This window comes from Paraphaeosphaeria sporulosa (assembly GCF_001642045.1).
Source record: "Paraphaeosphaeria sporulosa strain AP3s5-JAC2a unplaced genomic scaffold CC84scaffold_4, whole genome shotgun sequence".
In the NCBI taxonomy this organism is placed as follows: Eukaryota; Fungi; Ascomycota; class Dothideomycetes; order Pleosporales; family Didymosphaeriaceae; genus Paraphaeosphaeria; species Paraphaeosphaeria sporulosa.
Window position 1 is genome coordinate 1198019 of NW_017253363.1, and position 19055 is coordinate 1217073.

Below are 19055 nucleotides of genomic sequence, written 5' to 3' on the forward strand. Positions count from 1 at the left end.
GCTGATACGCTGCTCTCAGAAGATTGGCACAGAGCTCCAGAGCATCGTGCCAACCAAACTTCCGACAGAAGCCAACGTTACCACTTTCCTTGAAGAGTAAGAACTACGTGCTAGTCGATCTAGATTTAGCACCCAGACGATTGGTATGTGCCTGAGGCGGGCCGCGACTAAGCACTGTAGCCCGTAATGCGCAACTCGCTCAAGCTTTAGGCCTGGTCTAGGCTTAACAATTTTCCGGACTTTTTGGCCCCATGGCCTATGCCACGTGAACCAATGGGCGTGCTGTAGAATTTGCGAATGTTTCAGATGCCCATGTTTCGATCTTGCGCTGCATCTCGCACGATAGGGCGATTGATCAAATCTCCTATATGCGAACGCCGAGACCAGCGAGCGCCGCCGTGTTTGCTCAAACATGACCACGATAGTACCAACAAAATACTCAGAGCTATGCAGTAAACTGAGGATGTCCCGCCATAGCCTCGGAAGGTGATCGTCAGCATGACTATTCCAGCAGATGACTTATTGATGGCGCGCAAACTCTTCGTCGTCCAAATTTGGCCAGTTCGTTCTGTCGCGCGAGTAGAACAGGAGTTCGGTGGTGTTTTGAGCTTGATTTCCTGCATGTAGCGCCTTTGCACAGCCCACCAACTCCACAACACCGGCCGGATGCCTGCCCTTATTAGCATAGACTGGACCGTCCGGCCTCATTTGGGCTGTTTCGTTTGCTACACTCTTATACAGTCACTCTTTTCCCTTATTTGAGCTCTGTTCATTCCACAGTCGTGATACCCTTCATAGCATTTCAAGCGCACTTGCGCGTAATACCCTATTCATCATGAAACCTCGATACTCATTTCTGCTTCCTCTGCTATACATCAGCCCCGCTGTAGCAGACTATACAGAAAACACCCACACAGCCATCCAACTCCTCCAAGACAAGTTCTACAATGTCGACACTGGCCTCTGGAAAGGGGCGACAGGTGACCTCTGGTGGCAATCCGGGCACATCTTAGAAACGGTCGCGCGCTTCGGCATCGCAGACGAGTCCTACAAGCAGACCGCCATCGACATCGTCGCCAACACGTACGCCAAGTCCGGTGACCAGATCGGCTACACCAACTGGCACAACGACTACTACGACGACATGGGCTGGTGGGCGCAGGGCTGGATTGCTGCCTATGACCTCACCGGCGACTCAAAATACCTTGATACCGCTAAGGACCTGTTTGAGGACATGACAGGCGGGTATCACACGCCGTGCGGGGGTATCTTCTGGAGCAAGGCTGCGACGGGGATAGCGTCGATTTCTAACGAGCTATTTCTGTCGGTTGCTGCGCATCTGGCTAATCGTGTGGGTGATGGGGAGAAGGAGAATTACAAGAACTGGGCGCACCAGGAGTGGGATTTCATCTGGAACAGCGGGGTTATCAACGGGGACAACCTCATCAATGACGGCGTGGACATGGGGACGTGCAAGAACAACGGAAAGCCCATCTACACGTACAACCAGGGTGTCGTCCTCGCCGGGCTATCCGAGCTCGCAAAAGCGTTCTCGGATGGTGGTTTCATCGACGTAAGTTCCCCTCGCTTTCCACCTTTCCTCCTTAGGAAAAATTCACTCACACACCTCAAGCACGCCTACACCCTCGCCCGAGCCTCACTATCCAAACTAACCACCAACTCGATCCTGGCCGAGCCCTTCCCCTCCCCTCTCGACGAGCAAGGCTCCATGTTCAAGGGCGCCTTTATCGCTGGACTCCTGACCCTGCACGCGAACGAGCCACAGGCAGACTTTGCGGCGTTTTTCAAGACGAATGCGGATTCGGTGTGGGAGAAGGCAAGGAATGGAGACGGCGTGATTGAGGATTTGTTTGATGGGAGTGGGAATGCGAATGCGGCGAGCCATGCGAGTGGGATCGATGTTTTATTGGCGGCTAGTCGATCGTAGAGGTAGGGTAGAGGAGGGTAGAGGAGATGAGGTGGGAGGAGAGCGTTAAGTGTATAGTTTGTTTCTGAAGGGTTAGAATATTGGTTCTTGGCACTACGGTGTTGTAGTTGCGAATCTACAAATCTTACATTCTTACACCATCATCCCGGGGTTGAGACTCAGGCAATGATTCCTTTCTATCAGAAGCTCCAAGTCGACCTCACAGGCATTACGCATTTCAAGGTAGCAAGCATTGCTTAGCAACATAACGGCAAGTCAACCCAGCGCAATGCCACACGACATTCACAGCTACACTATTTTCCTCTACCCAACGGGCATACCCCCGGGCAACTCACTGAGCCACCCATCCACATCCTCCTTCACCTTCTGACTCTGCACGCACTTGTTCGCCTGCGCAATGCTCTGTGTTTTCAACTGCGGACAGTTGATATTGCAGTTCGTGTCCATAGCCTTCTGCAGCGCGTCGCCCTTCCACCCAAACACGTAATCACCATGGTTGCCGTAGCCAGTCCTACAGCCCATCAGTATGTGCACTCCACGAGAAGAGAAAAGTAGGTACGTACTTATCCCCGAACGACCACACAAAGGGCTGGCTCCCGTCGTCGGGCCAGAGCGATTTGTCGTTGAATTTGGTCGTGTCGAATATCACCTCGTAGAAGAGTTGGGGCAGTTTGACGGGGTGGGTGGACGGGCAAGGCCCGTTGGATTCGAAGGTGCCCGAGGAAGCTGCTGTCACTTAGCCTCTCGATCATACCCTCGTTTTCTTGCTTCCCCCTGTCCTTGTCCAGAGTGGCGTGATGAAGAAAAGACGGGGACGAAACGTACGATACGCGACATGGCTCATATGATCCGGGCTATCCAGATTGACGCCATCCCAACACGTCGGAAACCGCACATTCACCATTATTCCCGCCGGACACGGCTTCTTGGGGAAGTAGAGTGTTTCGCCAGTCCGCGTCATCGAGTCTTGCAGACATGTGTAGGTGAGCTGGCGGAACTGCTTTGCTTGGGCTTCGGTGCGGTAGGTTGGATTTCCTACACAGTTCACATCAGCATCGCTTCCACCTGAAAAATCGCTTGTGAAGGATGTTGTCTGTACGAGGACATTGCGAAACCGGGACTTTGAGGATGGGGAGAGCAAGAGCGAACACACCAACAATCATCCTAAACCCCTTCTTGAACGCCGTCACCGCCCCCGGCGTCGCCCCATTAACGTTCTTCGGAATATAATACACCGTCATCCCGCCATTACTGCTCTCGAAATTCACATTCCCTTTCTGTGGCACCCTCTTAAACGTCCCGTTCTTCGCCCTGTAATACAGTGTCGCAGTCCAGTAGTTGCTAAAGTCCTCTGCAAAGGTGCACGTCGTGCAAGTCGCTATGTCCGGCGGCGCGACGGTAGGGTCCATGGAGATATTGAACGCATTTCCGCCGATGATTTGATGTAGGTGGGGCGATTGCGAGAGGCCGGGGTTGACGAGGGGGTCGAGGCGCTCGACTACTAGTTGCGAGCAGGAGAAGCGGAGAAGGGCTTGCGTTGGGGGAAGGAGGGCGAAGAGCGCGACGAGTAATCGTTTGGTGACCATGGTGGAGGTGGGTGGCGGAGATAACGATCGCGTCTGTCGAATGTCTACATGCCTTGATGGAGCCACGGTTGTTTATATGGGGGGATAACCGCACGTGCGTATCTTGGGTAAATTGCTCGATATAGAAGCTGTGAGTTTAATGGCTGTAGTTGTATAATGTGGGGTTAGTATAGCCGGGGTCAGTCGTGCTGGAGCGTCGGGTTGTGAATCTGGTCAATTGAAGAACACAGGGAGGGTGGATAATATATATCTTCCTCCAATGCAATGGTCGGAGAGTGTAGATCGAATGCCGTTTGTATGGTATGAGACATAGTACGACGTCGAACGAAGCTTTGCGCTGGCCACATTCACGGCCCTAGTGTACGGTAGTGGATATTACTGGCGCGTGTCCATTCCGCCGGGGCCTTCTAGAAAGTAGAAAACGTGGCCCCACATGCGCAACATGTCGAGTCCAGAGAATCTTGAATGTGGAGAAGAAAATCGACGATAAGTAAGGGTTGTGAAGATAAGGAAGACCAGAGTGGCAAAAAGCAGAAATAGCGCGCCAAGGTGAGTATAAAACAGATAGTAGACTATATGACAGTATGTGAGGTATCGTGAACATAACAGAGGACCGACCAGGTCCGAGAGATATCCGCATGCCAGTCGTAAACAAGACAGAAAGGTTGGCGCATAGCACATAACAATAGCACTGTTGCGGATGGGAAGATTCGCCCTTCGTACACTCTGCGCGAAACCGCCCACGTTCTGACAGCTAATCTCGAGAATCTTCGTGCTGAGATTGGCCCCGGTCAATCATTCAAGATCTTCGTCTTCTTCGGCTAAAAGTGAGGCCTCTTCGTCGTCGCTTCCAAGATCGGAGAGGTCGCTGCTCTCGGACTCGTTCTCATGCTCCCAAACCTTCTGCTTCGCTTGCCTCCGTGCTTTCATGCCTTCTGTGGTCTTTCCCGGAATGGCATCGCCACCCTTTCTGACGCCGGTTCTCTTCACGAGATGATCGATCACGCAACCCTTCTTCCAGTCTCCGTAAGTCTCGCTAGTATTGGCGCGGCACCTCGGACACGTCTTTCCATGCTTGATGAACAGCTGATGCAGAGGATACTTGAGATGGTCAGGAATTCTGACCTCGCAGTGGGCGTAGGTCCTATCGCGCGTCGGTTGGCCGGGCTTGCCTTTCTTGCCGGGTGGGAGAAGAGCTGGGTGGCCAGGCGGCGGAACCCAGCCAAGCCATTGGCAGAGGCGAAAAACGTGGGTGTCAACGGCGAACGATGGGCGCTGCAGACAAAGCAGGGTGACACAGGAAGCGGTCTTCGCACCGATACCAGGAAATTTGGTCAACTCTTTGAAAGCCTCGTCGGTCGAGAGAAGATGGTAATGATCGAGAGACAGGATGTCATTCTCAGCTTTTGATATCTCTTCGTCCATTTCCTCTTGTAGCTCGTTCTTCGACCCAGGAATAGAGTCTGACGATGCAGCAAGCTTCGCTTTTCGGTTCTGATTCTCCTCCCAGACCATCTGCAAGATCCCCTTCATATATTTGCTCTTGCTGTCAGCTAGACCGCCACTCTTGATAGCTTCGAAAACTTCTTTCTGACTAGCTAGGCGAACTTTGTTCCAATCGACGCTGCCCTTTCCAATCCCTTCTTCGAGAATACCGAACTGTTTGACGAGGCCTTGGAAAGCGCGCCTGGAATTCGCACCGGATGTCGCGGCGGACAGAAGGGTCCGAATAAGTGCATCGAGAACAGACGGCACTTCGCCACAACCTGTAACCTCGAGGGAAGGGGGAGGCACGACCTCGGGAGCTTTGACCTCTCCATGAGCGCTCGAAAGAAGACGGTTGACCTGTTCGCACTCCTCGTGAGTCGGATGAGGCCAATCGGGATACGGAGTTGTGCCTGGAACCACGCCGTAATTGTTGTTCTTTTTCGATTCCTTTGTGGGAGAATCTGCAATGCCTGTTGCCTTATCGACCACATCTTGCGCACTCTCCTTCTTTGGCGCGACCGTCTTCTTCGGGGCACTCTTTCGAGGCTTTTTCGATGCTGGCTCGCTATCGAGGGTCTCATTGCTGTGCGATAGCTGGGGAATTTTGCCTAGGTTGTGCGGGAGCTCATTGATGTCCTCTTCATCCTTGATAGGTCCACGTGACCGCTTTCGTGTGCTGTTGGGAGTGATCGGCAAAGCTTTGGAAACGGAGGTCTTCTTGCGTGTAGAAACTGGCTTCGAGGTCTTGACAGGCAGCTTGTCAGGTGTAGCGGGAACACTCGATAACTGTGCATCATGTTCGGTGGCGATTGCAGGCGACTGAGCTGTGTGCTCCTTGGCCGCTGAGCCTCTAGTTACTCTTTTCATAAAGACTCGACCTGTGAACACCAAAAGTCTGGAACAGGGAAGGAAAGAGGGTCGAAGAAGGATTGGCAGCGACACCTTGGGCTATAGACGGTGCAAAGTAAGGCACAAGCGAGGAAGGCACTATCCGCCTGATGCTACAAACGGTGAATTGGAAGGTGAGCGAGCGAAGGAAACTTGCAAACGTCTATGAAAGATGCAGTAAGAGCCACGGGCCCTTGCGATTGACGAGGTGAATGAATGACGTCTGTGATCTGATTGGCGCTTGGACCCCGGCCTGATGCAGGGACATAAGTGGCGCTTGGACCGTTCTTCCTCCGAGGTTGCGACGCCCCCACATAACGCTCCAGCAGCGCGTTTCGTTGCGCACTTCAACCGTTACCCTCTACACCCCAGACCTCGTTCAACCTTGCCTCTGGACTCGAAGATGGCAGGCCGAGCCCCGATTGTTGTCCCCGCGCTGAAGCGCCACACCGCGACTGTCATCGTCGCCCATGGCCTCGGTGATAGCGGGGCAGGTTGGTGGGTTACTCAGGGACGAGGAACTGCTCCAGTACTAATGAACGGCCCCTAGGTTGTTCCTCGCCGAGAACTACCGTCGACGATCTGTGCTCGAGGAAGTCGCATTCGTCTTCCCGAATGCGCCCAACATTCCCATTACCCTGGTACGCGTCGAGCAGGCGACCAGACAGCACCCAGAACTGACTCGATAGTAGAACATGGGCATGCATATGCCCGGATGGTACGACATCAAGTCGCTCAGCACCCTCCAAGACCGCGAGGAGGACGAAGCGGGCATTCTCAAGTCGCGAGACTACTTCCACTCCCTCATCGACGCCGAAGTCGCCAAAGGCATCCCCGCACATCGCGTAGTCGTCGGCGGTTTCTCCCAGGGCGGTGCCATGGCTCTGTTCTCCGGAACCACCTATAAGGAACAGCTGGGCGGTATCTTCGGCCTGAGCTGCTACCTGCTCCTGCAGAAGCGGATCAAGGATCTGATCCCCGAGAGCAGCCCGAACCAGAAGACGCCCATCTTCATGGGTCACGGCGACAGCGACCAGGTAGTGGCATACAAGTACGGAAAGATGAGCTCAGACGCCCTCACCGAGATGGGCTACAACGTCGACTTCCGGACATACAAGTAGGTTGCATTTGGGACCCTCAACCTTCTGTGCTAATTCATCTCTAGGGGCCTGGTCCACTCCGCTGACGAGGAAGAGCTCGACCATCTTGAAGCCTATCTGACCCAGCAATTACCAGCTCTCGGTGACAAGAAGCCCGAACAGTCGCTCTGACTCTCCGGCAGCACATATGGTTCTTTTGTTGGGCTGACAACAGCAGCAGTGGTCCTGATTGTAGCATTTCTGATAGCATGGTTTTCTTGGTTCAGACAGCAGGATACGAAAGAGCGGAAGCATACATAGGTTGTAGGCATTGCAAGCCGCGCACACACATACATACAGATACCCCACCTGAGTCATTTCGTAGAGACCAGGAACTGCGCCGTAGGTAAGAGGTGACAAGCTAGAGCAATCTTCTGATTATATACTTCACCCGATGCCAGCAAATACTTCTTTCATTCCCTCGGCTTTTAATTATGGAGATGAAAGTTCCACTCGTGATCCTTAAATCTCAACACATAGCCGATCCCCTATAGCACGACGACAATGCCCCTGAATATCTCCGCTTCACGATGGCAACGCCGTATCCTCCCATCTGCACTGCATCAGTCAAGTCGTCGACAAGTGACGTGCTCACCATCCACAGCTTACCTGAGCAGACTGGCAGGTTGGATACCATCCGCGCGCAATGACAGGATTGATCTTGGACATCATACGCGCTGCCCAGTTTCTAGTGGCTGGTCCGACCCGCATGAAGCCGAACGCTCGCAGCACGGCTCCCGCGCATGCCCCTGGGATGAAGACCAGTGCCGAAGTAATGATGTCGAACGCGAACCAGAAGGGTTCATCGACCATGTACTTGTAGAGGATGCTCGAGAGGTAGGCGATGGAATTGATGATACAGTTCATGATGCCTGTGAAGAAAGCAGAGATGATCCTCGCGGCAAATGGACCGCCAGGAGGAGGCGTTTCCGGACCGTCACCAAGGAAAGGGTACATGCGATTCACCGCGGCGGCAGGGAAATTGGGGACAACACCGAGGATTGCGAGGTTACTGCTGCAAGGTTGAGTGGGTAAAAGCGGTCACCAGAGAGCGGAAGGAAGACGTGTGATGGTGGTGGGTGGTGGTTGAGAGGAAATCCTGTTGAGCTGAAGCCAAGTTGCGGCGGGTGAGTGAGAATGCCGCTCGCTTGCGGTGAGTAGATGAATTCCAATTTCACCTTCGCCACGAAGTTTGGTGGGCTTAAGTCTCGCTCATCTACAGGCTCCTGCGTGCGGCTGTCACATTTCAGCAAGAACGGATTTCATTAACTCTGCCAATCTCACTGTCCAACACTCCCTCGCTGAATGTCCAAGATGGCGTTCTTTCCTCAGATACGGCTTCTTAAAATCGAGGGTGCTTTGACAAGATTCGTAGGAGCTCGCGGACAGATTCGCGGCGAATCACGATGGAACCCTTCTCGGCGAACATGGAGGACTACTGTGCATCCTGGATGCTCGATACCACGTTGATTCAGTGGTTCATCAGCTCGTGAAATTGGGGATATCGTTGGAAGAGCTCAGCCAACAATCCTGGGGTCACCAAATTTTTGCATCTCTCTAGTACCTTCAACCGCTCCGTCCACTGCTGCTCCAAGAAGGAAACAACCGGAAAGCACGTAGTCGCAGCTCCTTAAGATGTGCAGTGCAGAAATTGATGACGCTGTACTTGAGCGCGACACCGCTCATCTCGTAGGTTATCAGCCTGCAGATACAATCATAACTGGTCGATGGTGTACTTTTCGCCTCCTAGCGTAGCAGCTCTATTAAGCCCTCTTCCGCTTTCTCCTTTTCCTTCCAAGTCCACACATCTCACTGTTCCTCTTCTTCGCCCATCCTCCTAATAAGCCCACGCCCTCTCCGCCAATCCCGCATCAAGCTGTCCTAGCTTGTTCATCCTACCATACCACACACTCAGCACGACTGCAATCACCGCTACCGCAAAACTACACCCCGCACACACAAAATTCCCCGTCGGATACCCCGTCCCCACCTCGTCCGCGCGCCAGATCCACTGCGCGATAATCTGCCCCAAGCCAGCGCAGCTATTGTTCAACGCAATAGCCAAGGGTATGGTGAGGAAGGACGGCGTGTTGCACGTGACCCAATTTGTCAGTGACGGCGCCGCAGGGAACGCGCCCACCGCCGCGAGACACAGACATCCATACCTCGCAACGTACGACGTCGCAGGGAGCAGACCGGCCGTCAACCAGCCCACTCCGCCAAGCGTAGAAAGAATAACGATAATAGCGCCGCGCGCGTTAAACCGGTCAGAGAGGTAAGACGCCGTGATGGCGACGACGAAGCCGACGCACCAGGGGGGCACGGTGAGGAGCTGCGCGTGGATGGAGGTGTAGCCGAGGCCGGTGACGATTGTAGGGGTGAAAAATGTGAAGGAGCCCTGCGGGACGACGTCGAGGATGTAGGCGGTGTAGTGGAGGAGCATGCGGGGGTGGAAGCAGGTGGCGAGGACTTCGTGGCGGGAGGCGGAGGATTGGTGGTAACCACCGCCGCGGGCAGCGACGCGCTCGATAGACAGCTTTTTCTCTGTTGCGGACAGCCAGTGTGCGCGCGTTGGGTAGTCTGGGAGGAAGAACCAGACCAGGAAGGCGGAGAGGACGGTTATGATGCCCTACCATATTGCATCATTCATCAGCAAAGTCCCAGTTGTCCCATCACTCCCCCTTCCTTTCGAGGAGTACAAAGAAATTAAAACGACCTGGGATGGAGAGTTAGGTACGCACCTCGATGATAAACAACCACCTAAACCCCTCTAGCCCAGCAGCTCCATTCACATGGCCAACACCATACGCGATCGCGCCACCAAAGGCGCCAGCGAGATTGCAGAACGCGATGACGAGTGCGATGCGCACGGCGCGCTCGTCGTGGCGGTACCAGATAGTAATGAGATAGACGATGCCTGGCCAGCTCTCGTCAGCATCTTGGCTGCTTCAATGCATAGTAGCAATAAGTGAGAAGGGAGAAGGGAGAAGTATGCACCAGGAAAGAATCCTGCCTCGAATACCCCAATGAGAAATCTCAGCACCACGACAGCCGCGAAGTTCTGCACGCCTGCGAATCTGCAGCTCGTCAGCCAGCATGTCGCACTCCCATCTTGACCATACCTTACCCTATAGTCAACACCCCCCACGCCGCAAGCAAAAATCCCAACCACAGACTCGGCCGTACCCAATGCTTCATTACATAATTACTCGGGACCTCGAACAGCGCATAGGCGATGCTGAACAGCGTGACGGTGAGCGCGTACCCGCCTGTTCCCATGCTGGTTTGTTGGAGTAAGTCATCGCCCGTCTCGGCGTTGAGGACTTTGGAGTTGCCAATGTTGCCTTATTGACGTCCAATGTTAGCTGTGTCTGGGGTGCTCGTGATGGAAAAGGGGACGGGTTAGGAAAGTAGACGTACCTCTGTCCAGAAAGTTGAGCAGATAGACCCAGCAGCAAAGCGGGATGATGCGTATGTCGAGGCGGCGGTTGAGCCGCTTGTTGGCTTTTTCGTCGTTCACATCAAAGTCTGCGTCCACGGCTTCGCTATCCAATTTACCTATCTCTCCTTCTGTACCCGGTAGACGTGCTTCTTTCCCGTGCTCGAGGTGCTCGACTGCATCTTGTTTCTCTGATGCTGTCATACCTTCCGATTGTTCTTGTCTTGCTCGTTGTGTCAATCACCCGAGACTTTCAAATTCACATATACAAGTTCAAGGATTGGCCGCGTACCAAGATATCTCAGAGGTCTGCCAGAAATAAAGAAAAGAAAAAAACACGGAGATAGACTGGTTATAATAGACACCGAGTTTCGGTAACACGACATACCGAATCCAGTCATCCGTCTCCCACGAGCTCGCGTGTCGTGCGGTGTTTGCCCCTAGTTTGCGGGGTAAACCCACCACACGTTGTGAACGTCATGTTCGAGCGGAGATGTTATTGCAGATCGCACTATACCCAGGTCACCCCAACCTTGGCAACGGTGTTCTTTCCGCGTGGGATAGTATAATGTAGCAAAGTAAAGTATAGTATAGTACAGCTGAGGTCACGCAGAAACTCATTTCAGTGACGAACAGCCTTGCATTGCATTAATCGAATACCTCCTGCCTCCCTCCGAGCCCAATCAAGACCCAAGCGCAAAACCAAACGTAAATAAAGAACTATTGCTACATCGGACCAGGAACGTCGCGGGTGGATGTGCGAAAAAGCTCGCTCTCCCATCCAGCGAGAGCGAAACCCAAGAACCACCTGCCTGATGCATTCAAGGACTGGCGAACGAGAATTGTCCCTTTCACAACCCAGTGAATATTGCGCAATTGTTGGACAGAGAGATGCACCGAAGCCGAGAGTACCGTCAACGCCAGTGTAAAGTACGCATTGCACTCCTTGTTTAGACAATACAATGGGGACGTGAGCAAGCCGCCCAGGAAGAAGAAACGTATAACTGGTGATTTTCCATGAAGTTTGAGAATATCGGGTCCGGGAAATGATCAGTCGTAGTCGCGAAGTTCAGACATCGTACAGAGACTGCAATCCAAAACAGTGGGGAGCCTAGACATAGCATGTCTCACAAGCGCCAGATTAGGCGTTTTCCGGCGGGCGCGACAAGCAGGTGGTCGACGAGATAAGTCATGTCCATGTGTTCGATAAGCAAGACGTAGGCTCTAGCCATGAAGTAGGCAAGCAAGGCACGCACATCCGAGAGAGAAAACAGTGCCGAGTAGTCATGTCGCACGAGAGGTGATTCCTGGACAGGTCATGCAAGCATAATTCGACAGTCTCTCAGTAGCATGTGCAAGAATCACGATGAATCGAGTCTTCTATGCACCGGGAGGCGCTTGACCGGGCTGCTGTTGTGCTTGGTAACCTAATGATGAGTACCACAGGTTCAGGTAGTTTTGGTAGCCGCCATACGCGGCATATGGATCAACAGTTGCGGCATCACCTTGGGCGGCTTGTTGAGGCGCACTTGCTTGAGCGGCGGGCTGTCCGTAGGAGGGCTGCTGCTGTGAGTAGTCATTGTAGCCGCCGTTGTCACGACCGCCACCGCCACCGCCGCCACCACCACCACCACCACCACGTCTACCGGCGTTCTTTTCTTTCTATGTGGCATTAGGGATGTAATGTGCAGAGCAGGGGAATAACTTACGACTTGTTCTACTTTCTCCCAGATGGCGCGTTTCGCATCGTCGATGGCTTGGCGGGTACCGACGAGTCCAATCTCACGCTCGATGTCGGCTCCGCTGGCTTGAGAGACGTTGATCTTGCATCCTGTAGTGGCTTGCATATCTTTGATAGTCTCGCCCCCTGGGTGAGGATTAGAAAAGCGTTCTTTAAAGTGTGCACATGAAATTTACCTTTGCCGATGATCATGCCAACGGCATCTGAAGGGACAGTGACGCTGTCATTGATCTTGCCAGCACCTCCACTGTACGGGTCGAAGTTTTCACGCCTATTGGGCTGCTGTTGCTGGGCCGCCGCGGGAGGCCCATCATTACCCCGGGTATCACTGTCGACAATCTCCATGATGAGTTCCCTAGCTTTGGCGGCAGCGGTGGCACTACCGATGAGGTTCACAGGGCGCAATCCGTTCACGCTCTTGTTTTCACCAACAATGTTGACATGACAGCCACTTCGTTCTTGGAGATCACGGATAGTCTCACCTCCACGACCAATGATCAGACCGACTGTTCGATCAGGGACCATGATTTGGGACTGCTCCTCGCCATCGCGCAAAGCAGGTTGATTGGAAGCAGCTTTCACAGCAGCGCCGGGGCGCGCATTACGGCCAGTTTCACGGGCAGGATTACCACCGTTCTCTTCAATGATGCGGTTGATTTCGCGTTTCGCAGTGATACGAGCACCTGGGCCACCAGTAATGCGGCACTCACGGGTGGGCCCGGTGTTGGGGCCGTTGATGAACTGGATCCTAGTACCTGACTCCTGTTCGATGCGACGCAGGCTTTCGCCCTGACGTCCGATCACGAGACCAACCAAAGACGAATCAATGAGAATCACTTCGGAATTGTCATTCTGAGGTGGAGTGCGATCACGACCGCCATATCCGCGAGGTTGAGGGGAGAATTGATTGCGTCTAGGGGGTGAACGAGAGCGCTCACGATAACCATGACCCCGTCGCTCCTCTCGGTACGGGTTGTAACTATCACGCATGTTATCACGCTGCGGCGACCGGGAGCGAGACCGGTCTCGGAAGTCACGACCGCGCAAACGAGGATCATCTTGATGAGCTGGGACTGCGTAAGTCGATGGAGGCGTTGCAGAATGATGCATGTCGAAGCTACCTGGACGCGGCTCGTAGCTCAGGCCCTTTTGCGCCGCGAACCCGCGCGCCTTTGCGAGCGCATCCTGAATGCTGACAGAGCCTGAGCTACTAGGTTTAATGGCGCTCAGATCAATTTGTCCTTGGTTTGTCGGAGGGGGGAAGCCGTAGTTAGTGGGCGGCGTCGCAGTTGGCAGCGCGCCCGGAAAGCCGGGGGGAAGGCCTTGTAGAGGGGGCATCTGCGGCGCGGCCTGCAGCGGCGTCTGTGAGGGGGTCGTCGTCGCGGGGCGGGCGGCTGCGGAAGTGTTAGTCGGTCGGTCAAGTGCACAGAGAGAGCTGCTGCATACCAAGCGCCGCCAGGATGGCGTTGATGTCGGGTGTCGCCATGGCGTGCGCGACTTTTGCAGCTAGGTTCAGTACTCTAATGCAATGAGAATCGCACGGGTCAACAAGAGTCAGAAGAAGTTGAGACAGCTCGCGCGGGCGGGTGGTTGGCTTTGGGCGCTGTGAGTCTCTGTCGTGCGTCGCGAAGAAAGAGAAAGGCAGGCGAGGGCTAAGAAAGGTGGAGAGCGAGAAGCTAGCTGAGAAGGTGCTAGTGTCGCACGTGATCAAGCACCGCTTGCGGGCTCAACACTTGCCTACTTGAATGAACCTAACCAATTCATGCACCCGAGGAAAATGTGGCGCATTCAACTGAAGGTAATGCTTGCGCTTCACTTTGTAGCCAGTAACGTTTCGTTCTCTATCATATCGGCGTCGCTACGGTGTCATTTACTACGTCGCAAGAGACGCTTTGGACACTTCATCAGTCTTGGCTAAGAGAACACAACACCATTCTCTGAGTTCTGTAAGATAGCATCGCACATAGAGAATCACCTTGTATCTGACTTCAGCCGTGAAATAAGAAATCGATGCAGATCTATCTCCATGACTTGACTAGAACTACAAACTAGAAAACTATGACTACGGACAGCCCATGAGTCCCCCCGAAACTATGGTTTGCCTTTATCTCTTCCCAAGAGCAGAGCCCCGTTTGCGCCATCCAAGCCAGCCAATGATGCAAACATTATCCAAAGAAACAGCGCAGAAGCGCAAAGAGAAGAGACAAAACACCAAGGGAGGGTCTCTCCTCATTCGGCCGTGGGTATATGATGAGATGCGTGTGGGATACAAATCGAGCGTCGTCCATGAGGGTGCAGTAAAGTGAGAAAATGGGGTGCTTCTCCCGACAGGGCGGGTCTAGCGGTAATATGGACATGAGAAACCAGAGTAAGGGGCGGTCGTCGCTTGGAGGAATACGTATTTGACGCGTTGCAACGTTGATATGCAGGTTTGCGCCGGATCAAATGCTAGGGTCGCTGAAGTGTACAAACAGATGCATGGCCGTAAGCCGGTTACTGCGTCATCATCTGCGTGACGTTGTTCCACTTCTGCTTAAGCTGCTCGTACTGCTGGTTGATCTAGAGAGGTTGTAAGTACTGGAAAGCCAGAGCGAGACGATAACACTTACATCCGCATACTTCATCTTAGTATCAACGAGGTCCTTCTCCATCTCGGCCATGTTCTCCTCCAGCATGCGGTTCTCGTTGTGGACGCTGATGTTCTTCTGCATGACGGTGTCCATCTCTGTCCGCATCCTCTCCTCCACTTCCGCGGGTTGCGTGTCCACGATCTTTTGCAGCTCCTCGACCTTGGTCTTGAGTGTTTCATTCTCTTCCGCTAGCGTGTCGTTCTCTACCTTTGTTTTGATCAGTTCGGATGCTACTTGGACGTGCTCCGTATCGGACTGCTCGGCACGTCGTTCCAAAGTGCGAACTTTAGTCTCAAGCATAGCCGTCTTGTCCTTCAGGCCTTGCAACTCGGTCTCTCGCTCCTTCTCAACCCGTTGCTGCTCCTTCCATTCGGTGGTATATTGCTTTACCATCTCCGGCGTGAGCTTGACCGCAACGGCATCCTTGACGAGTACATCGGCACGGTAGACCTCTTTGTCGATGCCGCCAGTAGATCCAAAAAAGCCACTTTCGAGGATAGAAGAGGCCGAGGGTGCCTTGTCGATGTAAACATCGAAGATCTTCTCCTTCAGGAACGTCGTAAGGGTAGCCATATCTTTCATGCCCATCAAAGCCTCCGCGTTCTTTTGCATAAGGACAATGCCGAATCGGAGAATGGCGGTCTCGAGACTTTCGCTGAGGATAAGGTCGTAGATGCGGAGCACCAGCTGGAGCGGGAAGCGGTATGCAAAAAGGGTCAAGAACCACTGGGTAGCATAGAGCTGGGGCTTAACATCCTTTCTTCGGAGGTGACAGTACAGAGCAGGCTCAAGATCTTCGAGGAGACGCTCAAATTGGTAGAGGTGCAGATGCAGCCCAGGCATGTCTGCAACAAATAGATCTCGGAGGCCATACTTGTTCATGAGGGTCACGAACAAGCTGAAAGCCTCCTCTTCGGGCATGTTGAAGAGCAGTGGCATGGCGACGAAGTTCATACCTTGCGCGTACCCAACAGCTTCATCGTACAAGGCGTATGCCTTGCAAATGCCGAAAAGCCCATCTTGCAGACCTGCAGCCATGAGGTACTTGGAATAGCTTGTTCGTGCGCCAAGGTCGCGCTTAATTGTTTTCTCAAGCTTCTGGATTGCGGCAATCTCCTGCTTGGTGCTCTTCTGCTTCTCGGCAGCAAGCTTCAACTGAAGCTTTGCCATGTCATCATGATTGTCAGATGGAAGAGAAGGCGATCCCATGGGCGCACTGCCGGTCGTCGTAGCGGGAGTTGAGTAGTCGGAGTGGATTGAGGACGAGGACGACGCTATCGAATCCTTCTCCTTACTGTCTGATCCATTTGGAAGCTGCGGGGTCTTGACCTTGGTCGTCTCCTTATCTGTACCGCGGGCGACCAGCTCTTTGTACAGAATCTCGAGGTCATCGTTCTTGCTCTGCGCCAGAACCTGCCAGATGACACCACGGATGGCCTGAGGAATACCGCTCGCAATAGCTCGGTTGAGCTCCTCTGCGCTAGTTCGTGCGACGGCAGCAGGGCCTTCGTTGACAACATTCTGCCACAGATCCCAGTCAACCGGTTCGGCGGCCTCCGCAGGACCAGCAGCGAAACCGGCAGCAGTACCAGGGGCGAGGTTAGGGTTGACAGTGGGCTGCTTCGCAAGGGCGCCAGGTAGGGGGCTGGTCGGTTCATCGCCGTGTGCACTTGAAGGGCTGGAGAGGCCAATGCCCAGGCCAGTTGGGGCTCCTCCTTGTCCGGGCTCACCGGCCTCGTCTATGGTGATACCAGCCTCTTCCCTCATTCGCAGAAACTTGAAGCGATCGCGCAGGCTGCCCTGGCTTGAGCGGTTGCCCTTGATCGTGTCCTCATCTTCAATCCTGCCGAGCTCAGTGTTGCTGCCGATGGTTGCAAGGGAAGAAGTAGTGTTCCTCCTGTCGGCAGTAGCGAGCGGTGGGGACTCTGGCTGTTTCTTGCTGGAGCTATTCCGCGAAAGCCACGAAAACGGGCTTGTGAGCTTGCGCGTTGGCGCTGCTGGCGGCGGCGGCAGCGAGGTGTGCTTTTCGGAAGCCGGTGGTGGTGGCGGCGGGGGGAATTTAACTGGTGACATCTTGCCAGACAGTCCCTGAAGGCTGCTTGTGGAATCGCGGGGCGGGAGCGTGGGCGGACCCCCGAGGTCGGTGCTTTGTACGGCTTCTGCAGATTGTCAGTCCACCAAATCCAAAGGAATCGATCTACTGTGCTGGGAGAGTATGGCGGCGCAGATGGGATTGCAAGGGAGGGAGGTCGCGTGATTCGCGGTCGAGCATGCTCGTGCAACGCTCGCAGCCATTCCCTTGGTCGCAGCCAGTGTTCAGAGGGCAAAATTACCTTCTTCGAGCGAGACATCGTCCATGGATGTCACCGATATCCTATGCGACGTGAGGCTTGGAGATTTGGGAGCGTCGTCGCCGGAGGGCTGAGCGGCCGTCTCCGCGGGCGGTATGCCATGTGTCTTCTGCTCGTCGGCCACGGGGACGGGCTCCTTCTCCTCGAGCGCCCCGTCGACGTGGGGAATGCCAGGCACTTCGGGCACGTCTGCGTCTGGCGTCTGGTCTGCCGACGCCGACGACTCGCGCCGGCTGAGCAGCGACCGCGAGCGCGAGGCAGACGTCGGTCGGGGAGTGGTTTCGGTGGCATCTTCGAATGAGTCCTGCGGGCAACACCACGTCAGCGACCGCTGCCGAGGCGAATGCATACTGCGGGGGGATACTCACGGCGTCCCCGTTAGAGCTGTGCGAGCTCTCTGGCCGGGCGGTGGGCTTTGGGTCTTCCATGGTTTGGGGGTGGTGGCAGGCGGGTGCAGCTGTCAACTTGTCAAGTTAGGATGCAGGTACAAAGGTGGCGCTCGGTGCGGCGTGCATGCGAGGAAGGTGGGTGCCGGTGCGTGGACTGTCGAAAGGAGAGAATGGACTCTTGAAGTCGGTGGGCCTGTTCGTCAATTAACCAGGCATCGGGGCGTGGTCGGGGGTTGTTGCTGGAGGGACTAGCTTTGCCCGTGAATACACAGTCTAGTTCGACGCCAGGGCCACTAGGCAAGAGCAGCCACCCGGCGGGCCTCCACCTCCACCGCAGCAAACTCCGGCGCGGCTTAGTATACACTCGACAGCCCTTCTGCGCGCCCTGACTGGCCACCCGCGTCCGCCTGGCCGCAGCCCGCATGCAGTCGTCGAGCGGGCCTGCGCATCGGCTGCTTCGTGGGCGCATCCTCCGTCTGAAACACTGAAACAATGGCCAGGCACACGCAGCCAACAGCTCGTTCGCCAGCTATTGCTCCCCACACATCCCAGGGCCTCGCCTCGCCCACCCACTTCACGAGCTAGCACCGAATGGGCCGCGACGCGGCTGTCCTTGTTCATCACGGCGCGATGTGAATTCCGCACCCAGCACGCTCGCCCAAATCCAGCGTCACGCAAGGGAGCGCGCATTCACCCTGCCTCCAACCGCCGCGGCTGTCTCCGGCAGTGTCTCTTCACACTGTGCAACTGCTCGCACTGGCTTGGTGATATTACCCCTTCCAGTTGCCCGACCTGCTGCGACTGCCACCGTCTTACCTTGGAGTTGGTCTCCCATGCCCGCGGGACTTGGCCTCTACGGACTGTGGCAGTCAGCACACCGCGGGTTTGCAAAGTCACGTACGAACTGTGAGCAGCTACCCTGGCATACGCCCCATGTTCGAGACGCAACCACGAGCCCGTCTGCTGGAGTGCCTGTCCAGGGGGTCGCCTGTATCGCATGAATCTCAATCTCAATCCCTGCACCCCTCCGTCACCGCTTCCTGAAAAGTCCTCTGCAACCGAGGAATATCGAAGAGACTTGAAAGACGCCATGTGTATGAAGGAAGAGGCCTATTATGCAGCCTGCTAGGAACAAGGTACAACAGGCCCCCGAGGCTGACGTTGCTCAGCCTTCAGTAACGGTGCCCGAGCTCCGATGTACTTGGTACTGTGTACACCCATGCCTAGCGCACTCGATCGGGCATGCTGACCTGTGCGCCTCCCGTTCGCGTACCTGGAATATCTCGTTACAGAACATCGCAGTAGCACTCGTGCCATTTTTCCTCTGCGACGTTATGACATCTTCTGCGTTCTAGCCTGTCACTCTAAGAATGTATTCATGACTAATGTAGTTTCTCCCTTCGCAACTTCCCTCCGGCTTTAGTTTGACGGATTAGCTACACAGCGCGAATATCCA

At 54.6% G+C, this 19055-nt stretch overlaps 8 protein-coding genes across 8 annotated transcripts; 2 read left to right on the forward strand and 6 right to left on the reverse strand.

The window, feature by feature from the left end:
- Positions 1–715: 715 nt before the first annotated feature.
- Positions 716–2042, forward strand: CC84DRAFT_1143214 (glycosyl hydrolase). Its single transcript, XM_018176403.1, has 2 exons — positions 716–1573; positions 1634–2042. Exons 1-2 carry the CDS (start codon positions 836–838, stop codon positions 1946–1948), a joined length of 1053 nt encoding a protein of 350 aa, XP_018037359.1. The 5' UTR covers positions 716–835; the 3' UTR covers positions 1949–2042.
- A 209-nt stretch (positions 2043–2251) lies between these two features.
- Positions 2252–3534, reverse strand: CC84DRAFT_1195345 (uncharacterized protein; the record flags this gene model as incomplete). Its single annotated transcript, XM_018181404.1, has 4 exons — positions 2252–2459; positions 2512–2674; positions 2774–2983; positions 3102–3534. 4 exons carry the CDS (start codon positions 3532–3534, stop codon positions 2252–2254), a joined length of 1014 nt encoding a protein of 337 aa, XP_018037360.1.
- A 481-nt stretch (positions 3535–4015) lies between these two features.
- On the reverse strand, positions 4016–6119 carry CC84DRAFT_1117006 (DNA glycosylase). Its single transcript, XM_018175477.1, has one exon. It carries the CDS (start codon positions 5887–5889, stop codon positions 4330–4332), a length of 1560 nt encoding a protein of 519 aa, XP_018037361.1. The 5' UTR covers positions 5890–6119; the 3' UTR covers positions 4016–4329.
- A 99-nt stretch (positions 6120–6218) lies between these two features.
- Positions 6219–7472, forward strand: CC84DRAFT_1204630 (acyl-protein thioesterase 1). The gene is made up of 4 exons (XM_018181918.1): positions 6219–6408; positions 6461–6551; positions 6603–7027; positions 7076–7472. The coding sequence occupies exons 1-4, from the start codon at positions 6314–6316 to the stop codon at positions 7179–7181; spliced, it is 717 nt and encodes a 238-aa protein (XP_018037362.1). The 5' UTR covers positions 6219–6313; the 3' UTR covers positions 7182–7472.
- A 46-nt stretch (positions 7473–7518) lies between these two features.
- Positions 7519–8194, reverse strand: CC84DRAFT_1241947 (uncharacterized protein; the record flags this gene model as incomplete). The annotated part of the gene is made up of 2 exons (XM_018184071.1): positions 7659–8194; positions 7519–7602 (listed from the first exon to the last, which is right to left on the reverse strand). Exons 1-2 carry the CDS (start codon positions 8004–8006, stop codon positions 7519–7521), a joined length of 432 nt encoding a protein of 143 aa, XP_018037363.1. The 5' UTR covers positions 8007–8194.
- Positions 8195–8851: 657 nt separating this feature from the next.
- On the reverse strand, positions 8852–10692 carry CC84DRAFT_1195348 (MFS transporter; the record flags this gene model as incomplete). The annotated part of the gene is made up of 6 exons (XM_018181405.1): positions 8852–9678; positions 9791–9966; positions 10047–10126; positions 10177–10393; positions 10470–10589; positions 10626–10692. The coding sequence occupies 6 exons, from the start codon at positions 10690–10692 to the stop codon at positions 8887–8889; spliced, it is 1452 nt and encodes a 483-aa protein (XP_018037364.1). The 3' UTR covers positions 8852–8886.
- Positions 10693–11740: 1048 nt separating this feature from the next.
- CC84DRAFT_1241953 (uncharacterized protein) lies at positions 11741–13627 on the reverse strand. The gene is made up of 3 exons (XM_018184072.1): positions 12406–13627; positions 12198–12355; positions 11741–12150 (listed from the first exon to the last, which is right to left on the reverse strand). The coding sequence occupies exons 1-3, from the start codon at positions 13565–13567 to the stop codon at positions 11869–11871; spliced, it is 1602 nt and encodes a 533-aa protein (XP_018037365.1). The 5' UTR covers positions 13568–13627; the 3' UTR covers positions 11741–11868.
- A 624-nt stretch (positions 13628–14251) lies between these two features.
- On the reverse strand, positions 14252–17827 carry CC84DRAFT_1117018 (RabGAP/TBC). The gene is made up of 4 exons (XM_018175478.1): positions 17579–17827; positions 17193–17514; positions 14839–17018; positions 14252–14788 (listed from the first exon to the last, which is right to left on the reverse strand). Exons 1-4 carry the CDS (start codon positions 17636–17638, stop codon positions 14723–14725), a joined length of 2628 nt encoding a protein of 875 aa, XP_018037366.1. The 5' UTR covers positions 17639–17827; the 3' UTR covers positions 14252–14722.
- Positions 17828–19055: the final 1228 nt, after the last annotated feature.